This window comes from Cololabis saira, chromosome 14 (assembly GCF_033807715.1).
Source record: "Cololabis saira isolate AMF1-May2022 chromosome 14, fColSai1.1, whole genome shotgun sequence".
Taxonomy (NCBI): domain Eukaryota; kingdom Metazoa; phylum Chordata; class Actinopteri; order Beloniformes; family Belonidae; genus Cololabis; species Cololabis saira.
The window spans coordinates 14,281,326-14,300,127 of NC_084600.1; the positions used below are offsets into that span (position 1 = coordinate 14,281,326).

Sequence of the window (18,802 nt, forward strand, 5' to 3'; positions counted from 1 at the left end):
TTTTTAATTTTATTTTTGGCAGTAAACACCGTCACACTGGGGTCGTAAATTGTGTTTGTCAAACCTGGTAAATCATGCTACGCTCTGCAAGGTAGAGTCACATAAAAACATAACTCAGCAAGGCCAGGAACTAAACCAACACGTATAGTCTCTCCACGTAGAAACTTATAAATGCACATTGTTTTTTTTCCTCGCTCTTATAAATAACAAAACAATTAGTGCCAGATGGAAAATATTCATAAATCTATCCATGTTCAGCATTCGCAGTTACAAAGCAGAAAAAGGGCAACTTTTCTACAGCACATTAACACTAGACATAAAAATGCACTGAAGCTGAAATGGAAACAACTCCCACATCATAAATGGGGATAAATGAGGAGTAAGAACTTCAATAATACCAGTAAAACTGTCAACCGGGGACTTGTATTAACAGAGAATCAAAAATCTGCAGCGGTCGATCGCTTTAAGAGACGAATTGCTAAAAATCTCAGATGTCGTGTCGGCACTAAAGCAAACAGCACAAATGTGAAAAAAGTACAATAGAAACTCTGACATCTGTCTGCTGATTTTTGTTAAGCTCTCTTCATGCAAAATTCCTTCACATGCCTGCCTCCAAACCCCTAAACGGCACATCAGTGGGACTCCAATCTTGAGTCGGGGACTTTGACTTTTACGTTGAGTAATGCTGCGTTTCTTCTCCTGCAGCTTTTCTTCGGTGGAGCTGCTGCCGTGTCGAGGGTCATCCACCTGGGAACGCCTCGTTGCATGTTACACTTCAACTTACACGTTTCACGTCATCTTCAAACGTGTTTCAGAGGACGAGGACGTAAATGACAGCGAGCCGGCCAGTCCCCGAGGCCGAGGTTCCAGAGCAACTCTCCGAACCGATTAATCTGTGATGCGCAAATGTTTGTGCATCGCTTTAGTCTGTTTTAAAAATGACCTCATTTTCAAAAACACTAAAGATGACAAACTTCTTTAATATTTTAAGCTAGACAACTTTTAATTTCCATCTTTTTTGCAGCTTTAAAGTAATCAAAAGAAGAATCCCCAGAGCGAAAAGAAAAAGAAAAACAGAATTGTCGGTATTTCCCCTTCGGCAAATATCAGAACTTTAAAAACGGTTGTAGCTAGCGCCGAGCCCGCCGGTCTCGCTCCGCAGACGTGCGCTCGTTTGTCTTTCTAAAGGCTTCTGTGTCGGAGTCTCGAGCAATCTCACATGCTGTCATTTTATCTCACATTACCTCTGTTGAGAAACACTTTTGATGCTCAGGTTGGAGGAAAACGTTTAGCTTTGACCTCTGGAGGTACTTTTACAGATGTTTAATATGTTATTATATTATGTTATTACTCTACATGTTTACTCTTTACATTTGCTGCTACACCAACCCGAAGCAGGAGCAACCCACCGCTGTTCGCTGGAAACAAACTTTTTTTTATAAAATTCTCCAACCTTTTACCTTCAAAAACACATTTTTAATCATTTGGCCAAAAAACTACCGTATTTAAATTGAAAAACTTCTCTGTAATTCATTAAGCCAGGCCCGCTTAGCCCACTGAGCTGTCCGGGGCCCCGTCAAGCTTGTTTTGATGTTCATTTGCAAACTTGTGATGCTCCACGTCATAATAACATGATTTACTGAGAAAACAGTCGCCAGCTCTCTTTGTCTGCTCGGGCAAACGGTAGATTTGCTTTTGGACTGTCTTTGCTGGGGCGTTTGGTCTTTGCTGGGGCGTTTGGTATTTGCCGGGGCGTTTGGTATTTGCTGTGGTGCTCGTACATATTTATTACCAGCAAATACTTCTTCTTAATACAGATACAGTATTCAAACATAGTAATATGTAGATATGATTAACTTCCTCACAGGACTCATAAGCACTAACAACATCTACTGCTTTAGAGGGATCTGTTGCCCTCGGTTTGATGAGACCACACAAAATAAACAAAGAATTAATGTTTCAGTCAATAAAACCAAATCAGAAACAGCTGGTTCTAATTGTGGATGGATCTGCAGCTGAAATAAATGTACTCGCTTGCTTTCCGTGTCATTGATCGAGGTTCTGTTTCTGCAGCAATGGAAATGACAAAGTTTTAATTTTGTGCAATTTACTTCATATTATTGTCATTAATCATTATAAATACTGTCCATATGAGGGACGTTTTTCCTACTTTGGATGCGCTGTAAAAAGTCAGAAACATTTAGGAGACGAAGCTACATATAAATCATCGTTCTGGCGAAGACAGACGCTCGCTCATTTTTATAGAAATGCATTTATTCGTCCGAATATTTCAATTCATCCTGAAAAGTGAAAAACAGGTCGACAGACAAAAACTCTTTGATGTTTTTGTGTCTTAAATCTTAAATATATGCACTCCCAACCAAAAATGGAAATATTAGTCCCAGGATTTCACTTCACCACCCCGCCATCTGTGCGAGCGAACAAACCAGAAAACTTAACGGCCAGTAATCAAAAAAAGAGTTTTGACTGGGTTCCAAAATGGAAATGTAAAAACTGTGGAAATTATTGTTTTTCATGGTAGATTGGAGCGCTGAAGTCAAAAATCCTCCAACAAAAATCCCTCATTAAACTGCTTTTAACAAGACTGTAGGAGAGGGCCGTGTGATGCTGCACTTGTAGGAACTGCAGACCTCCGGACTGCTCTCACACACAGCAGAGCTCCAACCTGCTGCTGCTGCAGCTTCATCTCTTTATTTTCACTCTATTTGCTCGTATATTTTGCGTATGAGTGATGCGTCTGTCCTGTCCGCGGTATATTACACACCTCTGCATCCCCTGCAGCTGGGTTTAATGGGGATCTAATAACAGTTAATATGCAGCTATAAAACACATCTCATCCCCTGAGATGTCAACATCGCTGAGAGAAGAAGTCGACTCATTTGTTTAAGTTCGGAAGTGACCTCAAGAAAGATCTGCAGCTTTTAAATGTCAACAGCTGCCTGCTTTTTTCATTTCTCTCCTGATACTTCCGGCGTGTGAGAAAAAAACATTCCTCTCGCTCTTAATGCACGGCTCATCACTGCGTCTTATCAAACTATGCAAATCATTTTCTTGAACCTGGCCTCAACCCATAATTCACCTCTTTGTCTGAACCACTTCTAACACTAAGTGCGCGATCTTATCTCGCTTGCTGAAGATAATCGATGTGAAAGGTGCAGGCTGGAGTGGAAACGCTGTGCTGAAAAAAAGGCAGTTAAGGCTGCGCATGAAGGCTGAACCTGAGACGCCACTGTATGCATAATGCGTGCATATCATTGCAGCATCCTCCCAGGGATTCCCGCAGGAGTCCATGGATGCATATTCTCTGCACAGCAACGCGTCTCCTTCAAACACCCTACAACCAGGAGAATCAATAGATATGTGAGGGGTGATTTTCTATCCGCTAAATATGCCCTGCTTATCGGATGCGGTAGTGCCATTTAACCAGGGCTGGGTAATATTTCCAGCCCTGCTGTGTGAGGTCAAGCTGTACTCACATCCTTCAGACAGCCCATGAAGTTGTTGCTGACCGGGGAGCCGGGCAGGTCGGCCGTGTTCAGGCTGCCCCCGATGTAGAAGAGATCATCGGAGCCCAGCATCGTGTAGTCCTCCTGGGTGTAGCCGGTGGTGGTGAGAATCCCGTCCACCAAGATCGTCACCTAAACAACCCATTAAGATAGTGAGAAGAAAACAAAACCACGAGACGGGCGGAGATTTTAAGCCAAACAGAAAGAACTGGCCTAATTATTTCATGCTTAATTTCTTGATTCTGGTTGAGCTCGCCTTAATGTTGGCTCTTGGAGGCAATTACAAGAAAAGCTTTGAAGGGTTCACTAATCTCAGCTGATCCCTGTTTCTGATATATTAGCAGGATAGCAGCAGAGTCAATATACCATAAATTCCTCCTTTCCGTTGATGTTTTGGCTTCAAAGCAAGGAAAAAACAGAAAAATAAAAACAGATAATTCTCATATCAGTATCAGTACATCAAGTGCACAGAGAAGGAAATGAATGGCTGTGGAGGTAGAAACTGATGTGCCTGTTGCCATGACAATGAGCCCACAGTTAAGATGAATTCCTGCACAAACATAGCAGCTCCCACTTACAAGTAATAACACACAACAATTAACATTTCTTAGGTTTACTTTTCAGCAAACGAAGATCCCCCCCCCCAAAAAAAAAAAACTGTACTGAAGGAGAGATTCAAAAAGGACGGCCTAAGCCTGGCAGTGACCATGCATATTCAAGGATTGGGCTCTTTGTGCTAAGTCACAATCACATTATAAATCTTCAGAGGGGAAGCGCTGCTCGCGAAGTACTTTCCCAAAATCAGGCCAGTAAAACATCAGAGAGCATGTTCGGCAGAGGAAACTACTCAAGTAAACAGCCTCTCCAGCCCTCGTGTACATTATTTAAGTCTCTTTTAGTGCCCACATGTTTAATGATTGATAGTGTTTTATTGTAGATTTTCATTACTTTGATTTGCATCTGGAAATACACAGAAATACCATTTAAGACTATTTACCATGCCTCGGGAAGAAGAAGCACAGCGCATGATAATCGGATGATTTCCGTGGAAAGGATAGAAGCAGTAGTGGGGGAAATGCGTAAACATAGATAAACTGAATAATTTACAACGATGGAGGTATGTATGGTCAAGCATCCAGACTATTTAAATCCCATCTTAGAAAGACGGCTCCGCTCTGGGAGATCTGACATGTCTCCCGTCACGTGTTTGTGAAGCCGAAGGGAAGAGGAGCTGATGTATGTTCAGGTGTCGGCTTCATAAAACAAGGTTCTGCCTCTTCGTTCGTCGGCTGTTATCGATTTCTATCCGTCTAGATGTGAGGCCTTAAGTACATCTTTGGCTTGGATGCTGAACAATGGCAAGGCTTGAGCGCACGCTGATGATACTGCACATCACCCCCCCCCCCGCTCCCTCTCGAGAAGAAAAGGCAAGCTTTCATGTCTGGGACTGATGCTGCTTTCTCTTTCACATGACCGTCCTGAAAAACAATCGCTGCCGGTGTCTGACACACAGCAACGCCGTGTCCCGACACCCGAGTACCTGAGCACCTGAGCAGAGGTGAGGGAGCTGCTGCATCGGCTCGTGACTTATCTGACCGGGTAACATGTCATACATTCTTTTCTAATAATTGCTCCCACAGTTGATTTCTTCACACCAAGCTGCTTACCTACAGTATTGAAGATTCAGTCTTCCAGCCTGGTGCAGCTCTACAATTTTTACAATTGTTTCTCACGTCCTTTGACAGATCTCTGGTCTTGGTCATAGTGGAGTTTGGAGTGTGACTGTTTGAGGTTGTGGACAGGTGTCTTTTATACTGATAACCAGTTAAAACAGGTGCCATTAATACAGGTAACGAGTGGAGGACAGAGGAGCCTCTTAAAGAAGAAGTTACAGATCTGTGAAAGCCAGTGGTGGACAGTAACGGAGTAAATTTACTTGAGTACTGTACTTAAGTACATATCCAGAGGATTTGTACTTTACTTGAGTATTAGATTTCTTTGGTACTTATTACTCTTACTTGAATACATTTCCAAGACAAATATTTTTACTTTTACTCGAGTAAATTTCTAGGAAGGCTGAAAAGTACTCGTTACTTTCAGGTCTGCTCTTTTTTCTTCTTCCCTAAAATCCTATTGGACACAAGCTGTTTTTGTCAAAGGAGGAGACCTATCACAGTGCACGCTCTCAGACAGACATTGGGAGACAGTTTGTTATGCTCTATATTGCTATATTGTACTGGTACATGTCCTCCCTGTAAAGTTAAGTGACTTCAACATTGAGTTATTGAAAGCAGAGATGTAGTTTTTTGTAAAGCAGTGGTCTTTGAGGGGGATCCAGACTTAGTTGGATGGTGCAGGTTCATTTGGTTTCAGTTCATGATTTTAATAAACTGCATCATCTGCTGTCCTCTTATGATCCCATTCATTTGATTTGTTTTTGGTGTTTCTGCAGGTTTTATATAACATTGTGGTTCTAAAAGCAGCACAACAGTGCAGCTGGTTTCAAAGAGTTAATTATTATTAATTATATTAATATTAATTTAGAAAAAATATAGTAATTTACTGATGTGGAATATAAGAAATTTACTTTTACTCTTACTCTTACTTTTACTTAAAGTAAATTTAAAAGCATTTACTTTTGGATACTTAAGTACCTTTAAAAGCAAGTACTTTTCTACTCTTACTCGAGTAATATTTTGACTGAGCTACTTTTACTTGTAACGGAGTAAATTTTGACCAGTAGTATTTGTACTCTTACTCAAGTACTGGGGTCGAGTACTCTGTCCACCTCTGTAACCAGTTAAAACTGGTGCCATTAATACAGGTAACGAGTGGAGGACAGAGGAGCCTCTTAAAGAAGAAGTTACAGGTCTGTGAAAGCCAGAAATCTTGCTTGTTTGTAGGTGACCAAATACTTATTTTACCAAGGAATTTACTGATTAATTCAGTAGAAATCCTACAATGTGATTTCCTGGATTCTTTCCCCCCATTCTGTCACTCATAGTTGAAGTTACCTATGATGAAAATGATTAAGTGGGAGAACTTTCACATTTGGTGGCTGATTAAATATTTTTTTGCCCCATTGTACCTGACCGGGTCTGACTTCTCTAGATGTTCTTTTTATTAAATATTCAGAATATTTTTAGCCAGTTTACATAGATTTGATTCCGTGGCAACACATATTTACGATTGCTAATTTTAGAGCAACAAAGAGAATTGTGCAGTAATTTCAAAGAACACTATGAGTGCGCGCTGGTAATTAAGCGTGTTGTATGTGCTGAACGGGGCAAAACTTAGGTGGATACATTATTAATAAGGATGAAAAGGAGAGAAACACGGCCAAGAAGGAATACCAACCAATTTGTCTATGACATAGAGACAAATGAGAAGAAAGATGAATAAAGCAATAAAAGAGAAATTCTCGCCGGAAAATCACCAGCAGATCTAATGAAATGTTTCCACCGGTCGCCTCCCGGGAGTTACAGTTCCTCCTTTCTACATGTGAGGGAAGTAACTCGTCTGAGGGGAAAGCAATTTGCACAGGGATCAAATGTGCGCCTGAGAGCAGAAGTGACACGGCGAGCATCTCACCGCCACTCCCCTGGACGCCATGGCGACGTCAGGAGGAGGATGCAGACGTAAAAACACAGACGAGGAGACGGATGGATGCAGACACAGTTCTGCTACAAGCAGAGAGAAATATCTCTGCAGTGTGTCAAGCTCACTGTGCACAATATATTCAAGTACATGTATAAAATTACCACCCAACGTGCCACAAGGAAGCTAAATCCTCCCCAAACATAGAAGCTCTGTTTGCTTAAGGTTTCTGTGCGGCACTATAAATATATCTGGCTGGAAACAATGGTACCGCTTGTCTCCTGCAGATTTATATGCATCGTTAAAATATGTTAACATCTCGCATCAGCTAAATGGATTTTATATCCACAGATTATACGTCCACACACGGCACGGAAGATCTGACCTGCTTTGGTAAAACATGTCATCACAGTCTATCTGAACTCTAATTTAACCATTTAGACACGAATACAAACGTAATTATCCTTCTTCTTTTTTTTATTCAAAAAAAGACTATTCTTTTGCAAACATTGTGCAAAATTATATAACTGATTATTGTTCGGGCCTAATTGGTGCGATCAAAGAAGATGTTGAAGTTGCCAAAAGAACAGAATTATGTTTTTTTTCCTAAATGTAAATGGCTTGTTGTTGTTTTCAGAAGCAGGACTGAGCCCTCGCTGCAGTTGTTTTGTGCCAAAAAACACAACAAAGAGAAGTCCCAAAGAAACAACTAACCATTTAAATTAAAACGTACGAGCACGAGCCGCCACGGTGGAATCATGTCGGCGCAGACAGTTTTACATTAAAGATGAATAACATTAAAAGATATGAATATCTATTCACCCTGGCTGGGTATGGTCTGTTAATAAATCATCCTCCGAACACCACAGAGTTGCAGCTGTAACCATCTGTTACCACGGCAACCGTTTCACCATGATATCGCCACAAATTTTGACCCTGACTGTAAAACACATGACAATGGGGGCTGCCCTGCCTATGAGGTGGCTTTAATCATGACTCAGCAACAGTTCATACCACTTCTACTTGAATTCTTTATAATGGAATAAATATTGATCCATAATTGCTGTTAGGATGGATCGTTGCTAACGAGTTCAGTGAATGAAAAGGTGTCGAGTCTTCAGCTTCTCCGCTGCTTCTCTGCTGCTGGACGGCCAAGAAAAAGAGCTTCCCTGAGACCTGACGCAACATGTGTGTGTCACAGTCTCAACGCTCTTTAAGAGGGCGGCTTCGTCTGAATGGTTCAAAGCACGATGGGTGAAAACAAAAGCTTAAAAGTGTTGCGTAATCCCCCACAAGAAGAGGTTGTCTTCGTCACATCTGTCGTTTCATCTCCAGATGAGGGAAAGTCCTTTTTGTGAAATTGAGATCTCTCCTGAGTCATGATAGTGATAATTACTGCAGTGTGTCGCAGCTGACAGCCGCTTTACATTTCCCTTACCAACAATAAAAATGTATTTCTTTTTAAACTGTTGTATTTTAGTAAGTTACATTGAAGTTGGTCCACTGGTAACTGTAGAACAAGAGGGGACCGTCAACGCTGCAGGCTGGGTGCGATAGATGCTTTATGGCAGTAAATCAGTGTAGTAATTCAGCAACTTTCTCAGACTATGTGAATAATTTGAGACGTTGGGGTCCAGCAGTTGTTGAGACATGCAATGGCTGTATTCATTATATAAACTCTGCTTATTCTTGTAAGAACTTGCTTGTACTGTTGCAGTGTTGCATCACTGGCAGAAGCTGAAACAGAGAAGTCTTTAGCTTTTTGTTGTATGGATATTTCATGAAAATCTCCCGATGTATTACCACAAGTGCAGGATAAACTCATGCACCTACTTCCATGGGATCAACAAACAGATATGGTAACATAAAACTTACAAATCACCCGTTTTAGGATAAACTGTGAGAAGATAAACAGAGCCGAGAGCTGTGCACACACCTGGCGAAGGTTTCGGGTCACGCGCACGTCGTGCCAGACGTCGTCGTTGAACTTGCCGCTGGCCGGCTCCACCAGGGCCTCGAAGGCCCCCGAGCCCAGGTTGATGACCAGCCACAGGGCGCCGTTCCTCACCGACAGGTTGACGTAGTCGCCCGACTTCCCCGTGTGCAGCAGCAGGCCGTTCCTCTGCAGCGTGCGGAAGGACAGCGTGATCTCGTCCAGGCTGCTCTGGATGGGACTCTGGGACAGGTTGTAGCTGAAGAACTCGTTCCCTTTGAAGGTGGCCACCGACTCCTGCTGCCCTGGGGGGGGGGGGGGATGCACGGCGTTAACCTCCAGTCACACCCTCTCACTTACCTAACGGCTGCATTCAACCTCTGTAGTATGTTTAAATAAAGTATGTTTGTTGGATGAAACTAGAAAGAATAAAATGAGTAGAAAATACCCAGTCCACTTCTGTGTGTGCTTCAAACGGCTCATTATGGTGACACACTTTTTAACAAATCATGTAAAATCCAGAAATGACCATATACTCACTTAGAGCTTCACAAAAACCCTGATTCTGATGCCAAATCAAACATGTAGTCCTAACCAATGCACTTAAAGGGGACCTATTATGGCATCTAATACCTATTTTAAACAGGCCTTGAATGTCTTAAAAACAAGCTTTTGATTGTTTTTGCTAAATAAATTAGAAATTCAGCCTATAAACCATGTCTTTATCTTCCCAGTCTCTAACCTCATTATCTATGTGGGATTCTGAGGGGGCGGGGCTATGATAATGAGGCACTGTGCTGATTGGCTGCCTGACGCGATGACACGAATGACGCGATACACCGCTACGAAAAAATGGCGGAAGCTCCGGCTGGCGGAGTTAGTTGTTGTTGTTCCAGCCAGAGTTAGTTGTGGGCGTGGTTTCACAAATCGCTCCCGTTGTTACGTAACGACGGGAGCAGAATCTGAACGGCTCGTAGATCCACATCACACTGGATGGCTCATCCGGGCGGCTGTACAGACACTGCAGAATTTGGTTGCTTCCTCCTTCTCTGAGTTGGCAGGCTGAGGGCAGACCACTTTATATATGTTAAAGCAAGAAAAAACCTGTTTTTCATAATAGGTCCCCTTTAATTATTTTTCTTTCCCTGCCAGTTTTATTCATTTTTCAACAATGACGTTATAACAATGCCAAAATAAAATGTGTCTGGCTTGCATACAACTCTAATTTACACCCGCTTTCCAAGGAATAGCTACCGGGCGATGAAATCCACGGTGAAATGTAAATAAAAAAATATTCCCAACTGTGTAAAAGCAGGAGGTTGGAGGTTGATTCACGGCGCCTGGATCTCTTCGTCATTCTCTCTCAGAAAAGTTCCCCTTTCAATGTATTTCTGAGGGCAAACACAATGATTGACTGACTGACATAAAAAATATCCTGATTATGTTGGATCTTTGAAAATAAAATGAAGATAAAATTCCCAACCAAATAATGTCTGACCCTTTTCTTTTTCAATTGCCATGAAGGACAGCAGGAGTGTTGCTCACTACCAACTAACAATGGACACGATTGTGCGGCTACTATCCTGCAACATGCAGCTTCCACTACTGAGCGAGCTGTTTCATGCTGGAGGGAGGTGCAGTCCCTTAAGCTTCTCTCTGTTTGTACAGTAAATGTCAGCTTCTGAGCTGGAGGGCTCGCGTAAGGTCGCAGGATCAGCCGTCCCATTACCTTCTATTGTTCAAGCAACATATTTACTCACCGACTAAGCACACAGCGACCTGTTAAGCTATCAGCGAGGGCAAAAGTTCCTTCTTTGATGTTTTAAATAAAAGAAAACAAGGAAACCGAATAAAGGGAGAAATTGTTCTTGTTACCAAAAATGATTGCAGTACATGAGAAGTATTCTGGTGTTATTTAACTAATAGTGACACCCAATGTGTTTTAATTTGACTAAATATCAAAGAAATGAGTCCTCAAAAGAAATCAATGACAAAAATGGGAGAATTTTCATGACAACACAAAAACATCATGTGCAGTCTGCTTTTCTGTCCGTCCAAGCTTTGTGTGGTGCAAACGTGGCTATCTCTAGGGTCGTTGGGGGGTCTATGGAAGTGCAAGAGGTGGCCGCTCGCGTGCAAGCGACGCTATTTGCCAGTTTGAGAATAATGACATTGATTTTTTCTCTCTGACACCATCTAGACTTTGGCTTTAACTCTGTTAATATGCTAAAAGATGCAGCTGAGAGATGCAGCTGGAGCACTTTCTGCATTTTGGCTGAGTGGAGCTGGTGAGGTGGTGGTGGGGTTGTGTGTGTGGGGGGAGGGGGTTGCTGATCTGCCTTTTGATGCAAATGGCAGCAAAATGTCAACAGAAAAGCAAGACTCACCGAATAGTAATCATTGTCATATTTTGGCCCTTTTTGCCTGCTGCATCCCTCGACCACGCACTTTTCCACTAGTACCTACTCAGCGCGACTCCACTCGCCTCGGTTTTTGCGCTTTTCCACCAGGGGTCTAACGTACCGAGTAGATACTTTTTCTGTAACTACTCTGCTGAGGTTCTAAGCGGCTGAGTCGGCTGTATCTGACATCATCACACTACACTCCACCAATTGGTCAGGGGGCGGGGCCGTCAGACGTCTGAGTCAGGAGGTGGAAATCAGCGAAAGAGCGACTCAAGGCTTCTTGTTCATTGTATTCGACAGGCAATGGCAGCGCAAAAGTATGTTTGGTGATCCAACTCTGAGGAGCAGATGTTCATAAACCTGGTGCTGAGGAGAGAATTAAAAAGGGATCTAGACGGACGATAAGGAACGACCAGATCTACCAGGAGCTCTGTCATTTCATAGCTGCTGGTGGCTACCAACGGACTTTTCAGCAGCGCAGAGACAAACAAAAAAAAATTAAAAAGCGTCACCGCTTGAAGCTTCTCTCACTCTCATTTTTAACTTGATATCGAACAGAGCCAAGCCACAGACCCAGCAGCACATATATCACCTCCTCCAGGTTCTACATCTTTAGTGTTGTTGTCTTCTTCGTTTAGATCACACAAATACGTCACAGCAGCTTCGCTCCAACCTCCTACTTCTGATCTGGGTATTGAAAATAAACGAGGGCAAGGCGAGTCTAGTCGAGATGAGTAGGTACTAGTGTAAAAGCACCATAAGACAGCCGGAGTTGCTGGGATTCTTACCTCCACAAAGGTAGAACATGTATGATGTGATTAATTCCACTGTATATCGCAGCTATGTTCTCACGTGTCCATTAATATCTGCCTATCTGAAACTGGGTGGTGGGGCAGCAGCCCTGAACTCCCGCTCCCTCCCACCTCTACTGCTTCCTACAGGTGGCCCGCTCTATGGTTTCATTTTAATTTTGTTTTTCAGTTTGTTTCGTTAATCGAGTTTAGTTTTATCCAGTTTAACGAGCTCATCAGTGGAAAAAAAAAAGAAAGTTTAGTTTTAGTCTTAGTTTTTGAGCTATTAACTTACAGAAATTGACAAAATAAATATCTAGGATTAAAGAATCAAAGAATTAAAGAACAATAATCCGTTGTGCTTTCATTTTAGTAACTAAAAAAATAAAGTGCCAAAGGTGAAAAAAATGAGGGATGAAGTTAAAGTGATTCTTTTTTCTCAGTTTTATTCTTCTATAATAACTATAAACTATAATAACTCCGGTCCTGGAGACATCCCAACCAAAAGCTCCTCCCTGAATCGCAACATTATGCTGGAGGAATGTGTGAGGAGTGTGTGAAGAGTGTGTGAAGAGTGCATGAAGAGTGTGTGAGGAGTGTGTGAGGAGTGTGTGAGGAGTGCATGAGGAGTGTGTGAGGAGTGCGTGAGGAGTGCGTGAGGAGTGTGTGAGGAGTGCATGAGGAGTGTGTGAGGAGTGCATGAGGAGTGTGTGAGGAGTGCGTGAGGAGTGCGTGAGGAGTGTGTGAGGAGTGCATGAGGAGTGTGTGAGGAGTGCATGAGGAGTGTGTGAAGAGTGTGTGAAGAGTGCATGAAGAGTGTGTGAGGAGTGTGTGAAGAGTGTGTGAGGAGTGCATGAGGAGTGTGTGAGGAGTGTGTGAGGAGTGCATGAGGAGTGTGTGAGGAGTGTGTGAGGAGTGCGTGAGGAGTGCATGAGGAGTGTGTGAGGAGTGTGTGAGGAGTGTGTGAAGAGTGTGTGAGGAGTGCATGAGGAGTGTGTGAGGAGTGTGTGAGGAGTGTGTGAGGAGTGCATGATGAGTGCGTGAGGAGTGTGTGAGGAGTGCATGAGGAGTGTGTGAGGAGTGCATGAGGAGTGTGTGAGGAGTGTGTGAGGAGTGTGTGAGGAGTGCATGAGGAGTGTGTGAGGAGTGTGTGAAGAGTGCATGAAGAGTGTGTGAGGAGTGCATGAGGAGTGTGTGAGGAGTGTGTGAAGAGTGTGTGAGGAGTGCATGAGGAGTGTGTGAGGAGTGTGTGAGGAGTGCATGAGGAGTGTGTGAGGAGTGTGTGAGGAGTGCGTGAGGAGTGCATGAGGAGTGTGTGAGGAGTGTGTGAGGAGTGTGTGAGGAGTGTGTGAGGAGTGTGTGAGGAGTGCATGATGAGTGCGTGAGGAGTGTGTGAGGAGTGCATGAGGAGTGTGTGAGGAGTGCATGAGGAGTGCGTGAGGAGTGTGTGAGGAGTGTGTGAGGAGTGCATGAGGAGTGTGTGAGGAGTGTGTGAAGAGTGCATGAAGAGTGTGTGAGGAGTGCATGAGGAGTGTGTGAGGAGTGTGTGAGGAGTGTGTGAGGAGTGTGTGAGGAGTGTGTGAAGAGTGTGTGAGGAGTGTGTGAGGAGTGTGTGAGGAGTGTGTGAGGAGTGTGTGAGGAGTGCGTGAGGAGTGCATGATGAGTGCGTGAGGAGTGTGTGAGGAGTGTGTGAAGAGTGTGTGAGGAGTGTGTGAAGAGTGTGTGAGGAGTGTGTGAAGAGTGTGTGAGGAGTGTGTGAGGAGTGCATGAGGAGTGTGTGAGGAGTGTGTGAGGAGTGCATGAGGAGTGCATGAGGAGTGCGTGAGGAGTGTGTGAGGAGTGCGTGAGGAGTGTGTGAGGAGTGTGTGAGGAGTGTGTGGGGAGTGCATGAGGAGTGTGTGAGGAGTGTGTGAGGAGTGCATGAGGAGTGCGTGAGGAGTGCATGAGGAGTGTGTGAGGAGTGTGTGAGGAGTGCATGAGGAGTGTGTGAGGAGTGCATGAGGAGTGCGTGAGGAGTGCATGAGGAGTGCGTGAGGAGTGTGTGAGGAGTGCATGAGGAGTGCATGAGGAGTGCATGAGGAGTGTGTGAGGAGTGCATGAGGAGTGCATGAGGAGTGTGTGAGGAGTGCGTGAGGAGTGCATGAGGAGTGCATGAGGAGTGTGTGAGGAGTGTGTGAGGAGTGCATGAGGAGTGTGTGAGGAGTGCATGAGGAGTGCATGAGGAGTGTGTGAGGAGTGCATGAGGAGTGTGTGAGGAGTGTGTGAGGACTGTGTGAAGAGTGTGTGAGGAGTGTGTGAGGAGTGCATGAGGAGTGCATGAGCAGTGCATGAGCAGTGCGTGAGGAGTGTGTGAGGAGTGTGTGAGGAATGTGTGAGGAGTGTGTGAGGAGTGCATGAGGAGTGCATGAGCAGTGTGTGAGGAGTGTGTGAGGAGTGTGTGAGGACTGTGTGAAGAGTGCATGAAGAGTGCATGAGGAGTGTGTGAGGACTGTGTGAAGAGTGTGTGAGGAGTGTGTGAGGAGTGTGTGAGGAGTGTGTGAAGAGTGTGTGAGGAGTGTGTGAGGAGTGCATGAAGAGTGCGTGAGGAGTGTGTGAGGAGTGTGTGAGGAGTGCATGAGGAGCTGCCGGAGGATCCCCAGCTCTATGGCGTCGGAGACCAGTGCTCCTGGTGGGCTCATCTAAGGCGACCGGGTCAGACATCCCGACCTAACCCGTAGCCGTGGAAACGGGCTCTGTTCTGATAAAATAAGCCAAATAAATCATTGCGACAGAGAGGTGGCATCGGCATACACCACATGCAACTGCTGTTGCGGCGTCGTCGTGTTAGCATTCTCAGAGGGAACATCAGCCTCCAAACATCACAGACGCGGCGACAGAACCTCAACCAGTCGCAGCACGCTGCCGCCTTTGTGCAGGAGCGAATACAAAGAGATCCGAACGCTCGTCTTCCACTGACGTCCTTCTCAGGGACAGGGAGTAGGTTGGCGCCTGGACGCGCGCAGACCTTTGAAAAGCAGTGTGCATGTGCAGAGAACGACAGGAAGGCATCTTACTAACGGCGTACGGCGGGGGGATGTATACGCGCCGCATCAGCAGGCGCCATGCGTGCCTGGAAAGCCTCACCATGATGTAGTAGCGTCGTATCAGGGAATTCTGGGAGTGAAACACGAGCAGCCGCTCCTCCGTCTCCTCAGCTCTACATCCATCTTTGAGATTATATCAGAAGACTCTCGAACATCCTTCCAGGCTAAATCTGGAACACGGCTAATAACTAATGCTTGTTATAATATTTAATGTCTGGATGAAACTTTGATGTCTCGTCTGTACGCCAGAATGTCACGATACTAATTGTAGCTGTATTATGGTTATCGCTCAAAGGGCTATTTCTGTAAATCTTCTTCCCACAATCAATTACCAACTTCTTTTTTCGTTTTAATGCGTGAAATTGAGCGGTTACATTTAGACCTCAATTCATAACAAATCACATTGTGGGTGGCTTTAGGAAACACTGTTTGATGTGCTGAATATTTTATTCTAATAGAGCCGACAATATTAATCGTTGCACAATTGAGGCGGTGGTGGCAGATATAGCCAAACGCATTGTTGTGCCAGAATCCCACTGGCCGTTTGAAGACTAATTAATACCTCTAGACATGCACATGTTTGTTCCAAACTTAGCAAACAACAAATCTAGACCCTAATCTGCGCCACAGTTGTGTACAGCTCCGAGCTACATCGTTTCTAGTCGCCGATAAACTGGCGTAATGAAGTATTTGTTTAAGCCTTTTTATCTGCTGCAAAAAGCCTGCATATCAGTTTGACACAAAAATGCATACGAGAACGCTCGGCCCCATCACGACCTCTTCATTCGGAGGAAACGGGAGCAGCAGGAGGAGACGGACAACGTTATCTGCATCCACAGCTGCAGATTATTCAGAATTAGGTCCCAGGATCGATTGGATTGTGATAAAATGAATAGATCTGGAAAAAAAATGAAGACGGAGGCTGCAATGACAACCCAACACCAGTGTTTTTCAGGCCAAATAAGTAATTTTCTAGCGGACTTGAGCCAGTATATTATTCTGTCAGAATGGGTCATCAAAGCCATGTCTCAAGTAGGTTCAGAGGAAACACAGATTGCCATGGAGACGAGATGAAGAGTTCTTTTTTTTCTTCTTATCACAGAGTACATGCTGAAAAAGACAGAACATATACATATGCCAGACTTTTTTTTTGGTCTCTACTGTTCTGTCAACATGCTTTTTTATGAGCATTAACTTCCAAATAAGTCACCTGCTTTTGCAGTAGATACTACATTTACTTCCAAGATTTTACATCACATAGCTAAAGCTGTTTTATTTTAATTGAAATGTCTCTCTGGGCATGGAAACATGATAAACATCATCTTTGCCATGAGTGCATTACTTGGCTGCTAGCACTTCATTAGCAAAACTCTCTGGGGTACAAAGAAAGAGGAAAAAAAAGCCTTTTTCCATCAGCGTTTTGAAATCTCCGACTGATCAATAATAACTAGCAGCTCGATGGTGAAACGTTTGAGAAATGCTATTTCGAAACCCACCACAAAGTCAAGAATAAAATAAAAGAAAGAAAGAAATTCCTCTAATTAAGTTTTCTATGTTTATTTTTGCATTAAAGGAAGGAAGCTGATGCTTCGTATAAGATGATTATACGATGGGATGCCCTTAATCTTCATCACTGAAACCTGCTTCCTTTGAAAACACCATGAAACTAAACCGAAGAGATGCTAGGAGCATAGATGCATTACCTTGGCGAAAAACTGCAGAGGTCAAAGGTGATGTTCCAGTAGCTCAGTCAGTGGTCAGGACAAGGGTTTGACGGACAAAAATTGAGTGAATAGTGAGCATAACATGAGAGGAAGCAAAAACGAATAGGCAAGTATATGAAAAAAGAGGAGAGGAAGTATTAGTGCAGAACAGTTAACTGGGAGAGGGGGGGGGATGTGTTGAGGTGGTGGGGAGGGAAAAGCAAACCAATAGACCCCATACCTTGGCGGTTTAACATCAGGTGCGCCAGACCTTGAGGGAAAGAACAGAAAAAAGGATACGAAAACAGGAAGTTCATAAAGAGGTTTGGGAGAACAAAAGCATTGTCACAATGTTGGACTGCAGTTTGTGACAGACATCCTGGGGTAGGTACGGATGTCAAAGTTCCAACGGAAATATAAAGGGGAAATCAAACTCAAACAGACAAACATCCCAAGGGAGGAGAGGGAAGGCGAGGAGAGAAAAAAACATCTTAGCCGGCGCAACCCTGAACAGGTAGTTGCTCACACAGATGCTTTTTTCTAATGGAACATATATTTATGTTTACTTGATGCAGACAGCGTTTGAGATGTAACAGGTAACCTGCTTCGTACTGACAATACCCCACGTTAGGCGCTAGTTTACTGGCTTTTATGCTCGCCGACTATTTGCTTTTGCAGGTCTTTCCACACATTTCCACATGAGTTTTGTGTTTTGCAGGTGAATACTCTTAAAAGACGACCTTCGACGTAGCGGCACCGAGTAAAAGGGCAGAGGTGACACCGTTCCTGAGCATTTCCTGTGGATTCATCTTCAGTTTTAAAAGGAGCAGACTGAAAGCGCTCATTGCTACCTTGTAGTTCTCGAGACGGTCTCAAGACCACTTTTTGGTGGTCTTGGTCTTGTCATGGTCTCAACGGTCTTTGGTCTTGGTCTTGTCTCGGTCTCCCCATGTCTTGGACTCAGATAACTGAGATGCCGTTTCACACCCTGGTGACAGAATCTGGTGATCAGCAGTTCTTCTTCTTGTTAATGTACAGTTTTGTAAACTATTTGTATTTTCATTTTATTTAATGTTTGCATCTGCATGTGTGTTTGTACTTAATTACAGTTTTGTGTTTATAACGACCTTGTTTGAATAAATATATGAATAATATTTGCACATCGTAGTGATTGATTAAGCATCAGGTCCATTTCAGTGATGCTGATATACGGCGTAATCTGATTACTATAATGGTAAATAATGTAATTTCAAGTCGATAATTGTATCTTTAATATTTAAAATTCAGGTTTCATTTCCAAATTAAGTCCAATTTAAATCAGTAACATTTACTATTCATTCCTTTTCTGAGGTGGAGGGGGGTGTTGGAGCTGGTTATTCTGCTAGAGGACTTTGGGACTAGTTAGTAGTCGTGTCAATCCTTAAAAGCACTGGAGTCAATCCTCCAATAGTGTAGAAATAGCGGTAGTGCAGTCGCCACACATATCTGATCTCAGCTGATGGATGAAAACATTTATAGTGAGTTCAACATCATCATCCACTTCTCTGTGTTATTGAGCTGCAGTTGAATACAAACTCATATGGAAACTAGCTGAACCAGGATGATGTTCTACAATCACGCAGGATCAGGACATTACTGGGTTTGTTTTTGGTCTCAGTCTTGAGCTGAACTAGTCTTGGTCTTGATACTCTCTGGTCTTGTCTTGGTCTCGGTTTAGGCCGGCTCGGTTGACTACAAGTCTACTCATTGCAGGTGACGACTCA

General features: G+C 43.7%; 1 protein-coding gene across 8 annotated transcripts in view; it reads right to left on the minus strand.

Annotated features, from left to right (window-relative positions):
- Nucleotides 1–18,802, minus strand: part of nrxn2a (neurexin 2a) — a 190,488-nt gene that overhangs the window by 129,539 nt on the left and 42,147 nt on the right. For 7 of the 8 annotated variants that reach the window (XM_061739801.1, XM_061739798.1, XM_061739795.1 and 4 more), the window contains exons 4-6: nucleotides 17,281–17,310; nucleotides 9,061–9,362; nucleotides 3,498–3,659 (exon numbers count right to left, since the gene is read on the minus strand). In XM_061739801.1, the coding sequence (XP_061595785.1) occupies nucleotides 3,498–3,659; nucleotides 9,061–9,362; nucleotides 17,281–17,310 (494 nt within the window). The remainder of the gene's footprint in view (nucleotides 1–3,497; nucleotides 3,660–9,060; nucleotides 9,363–17,280; nucleotides 17,311–18,802) is intronic. The other variant, XM_061739796.1, reaches the window with a different exon arrangement.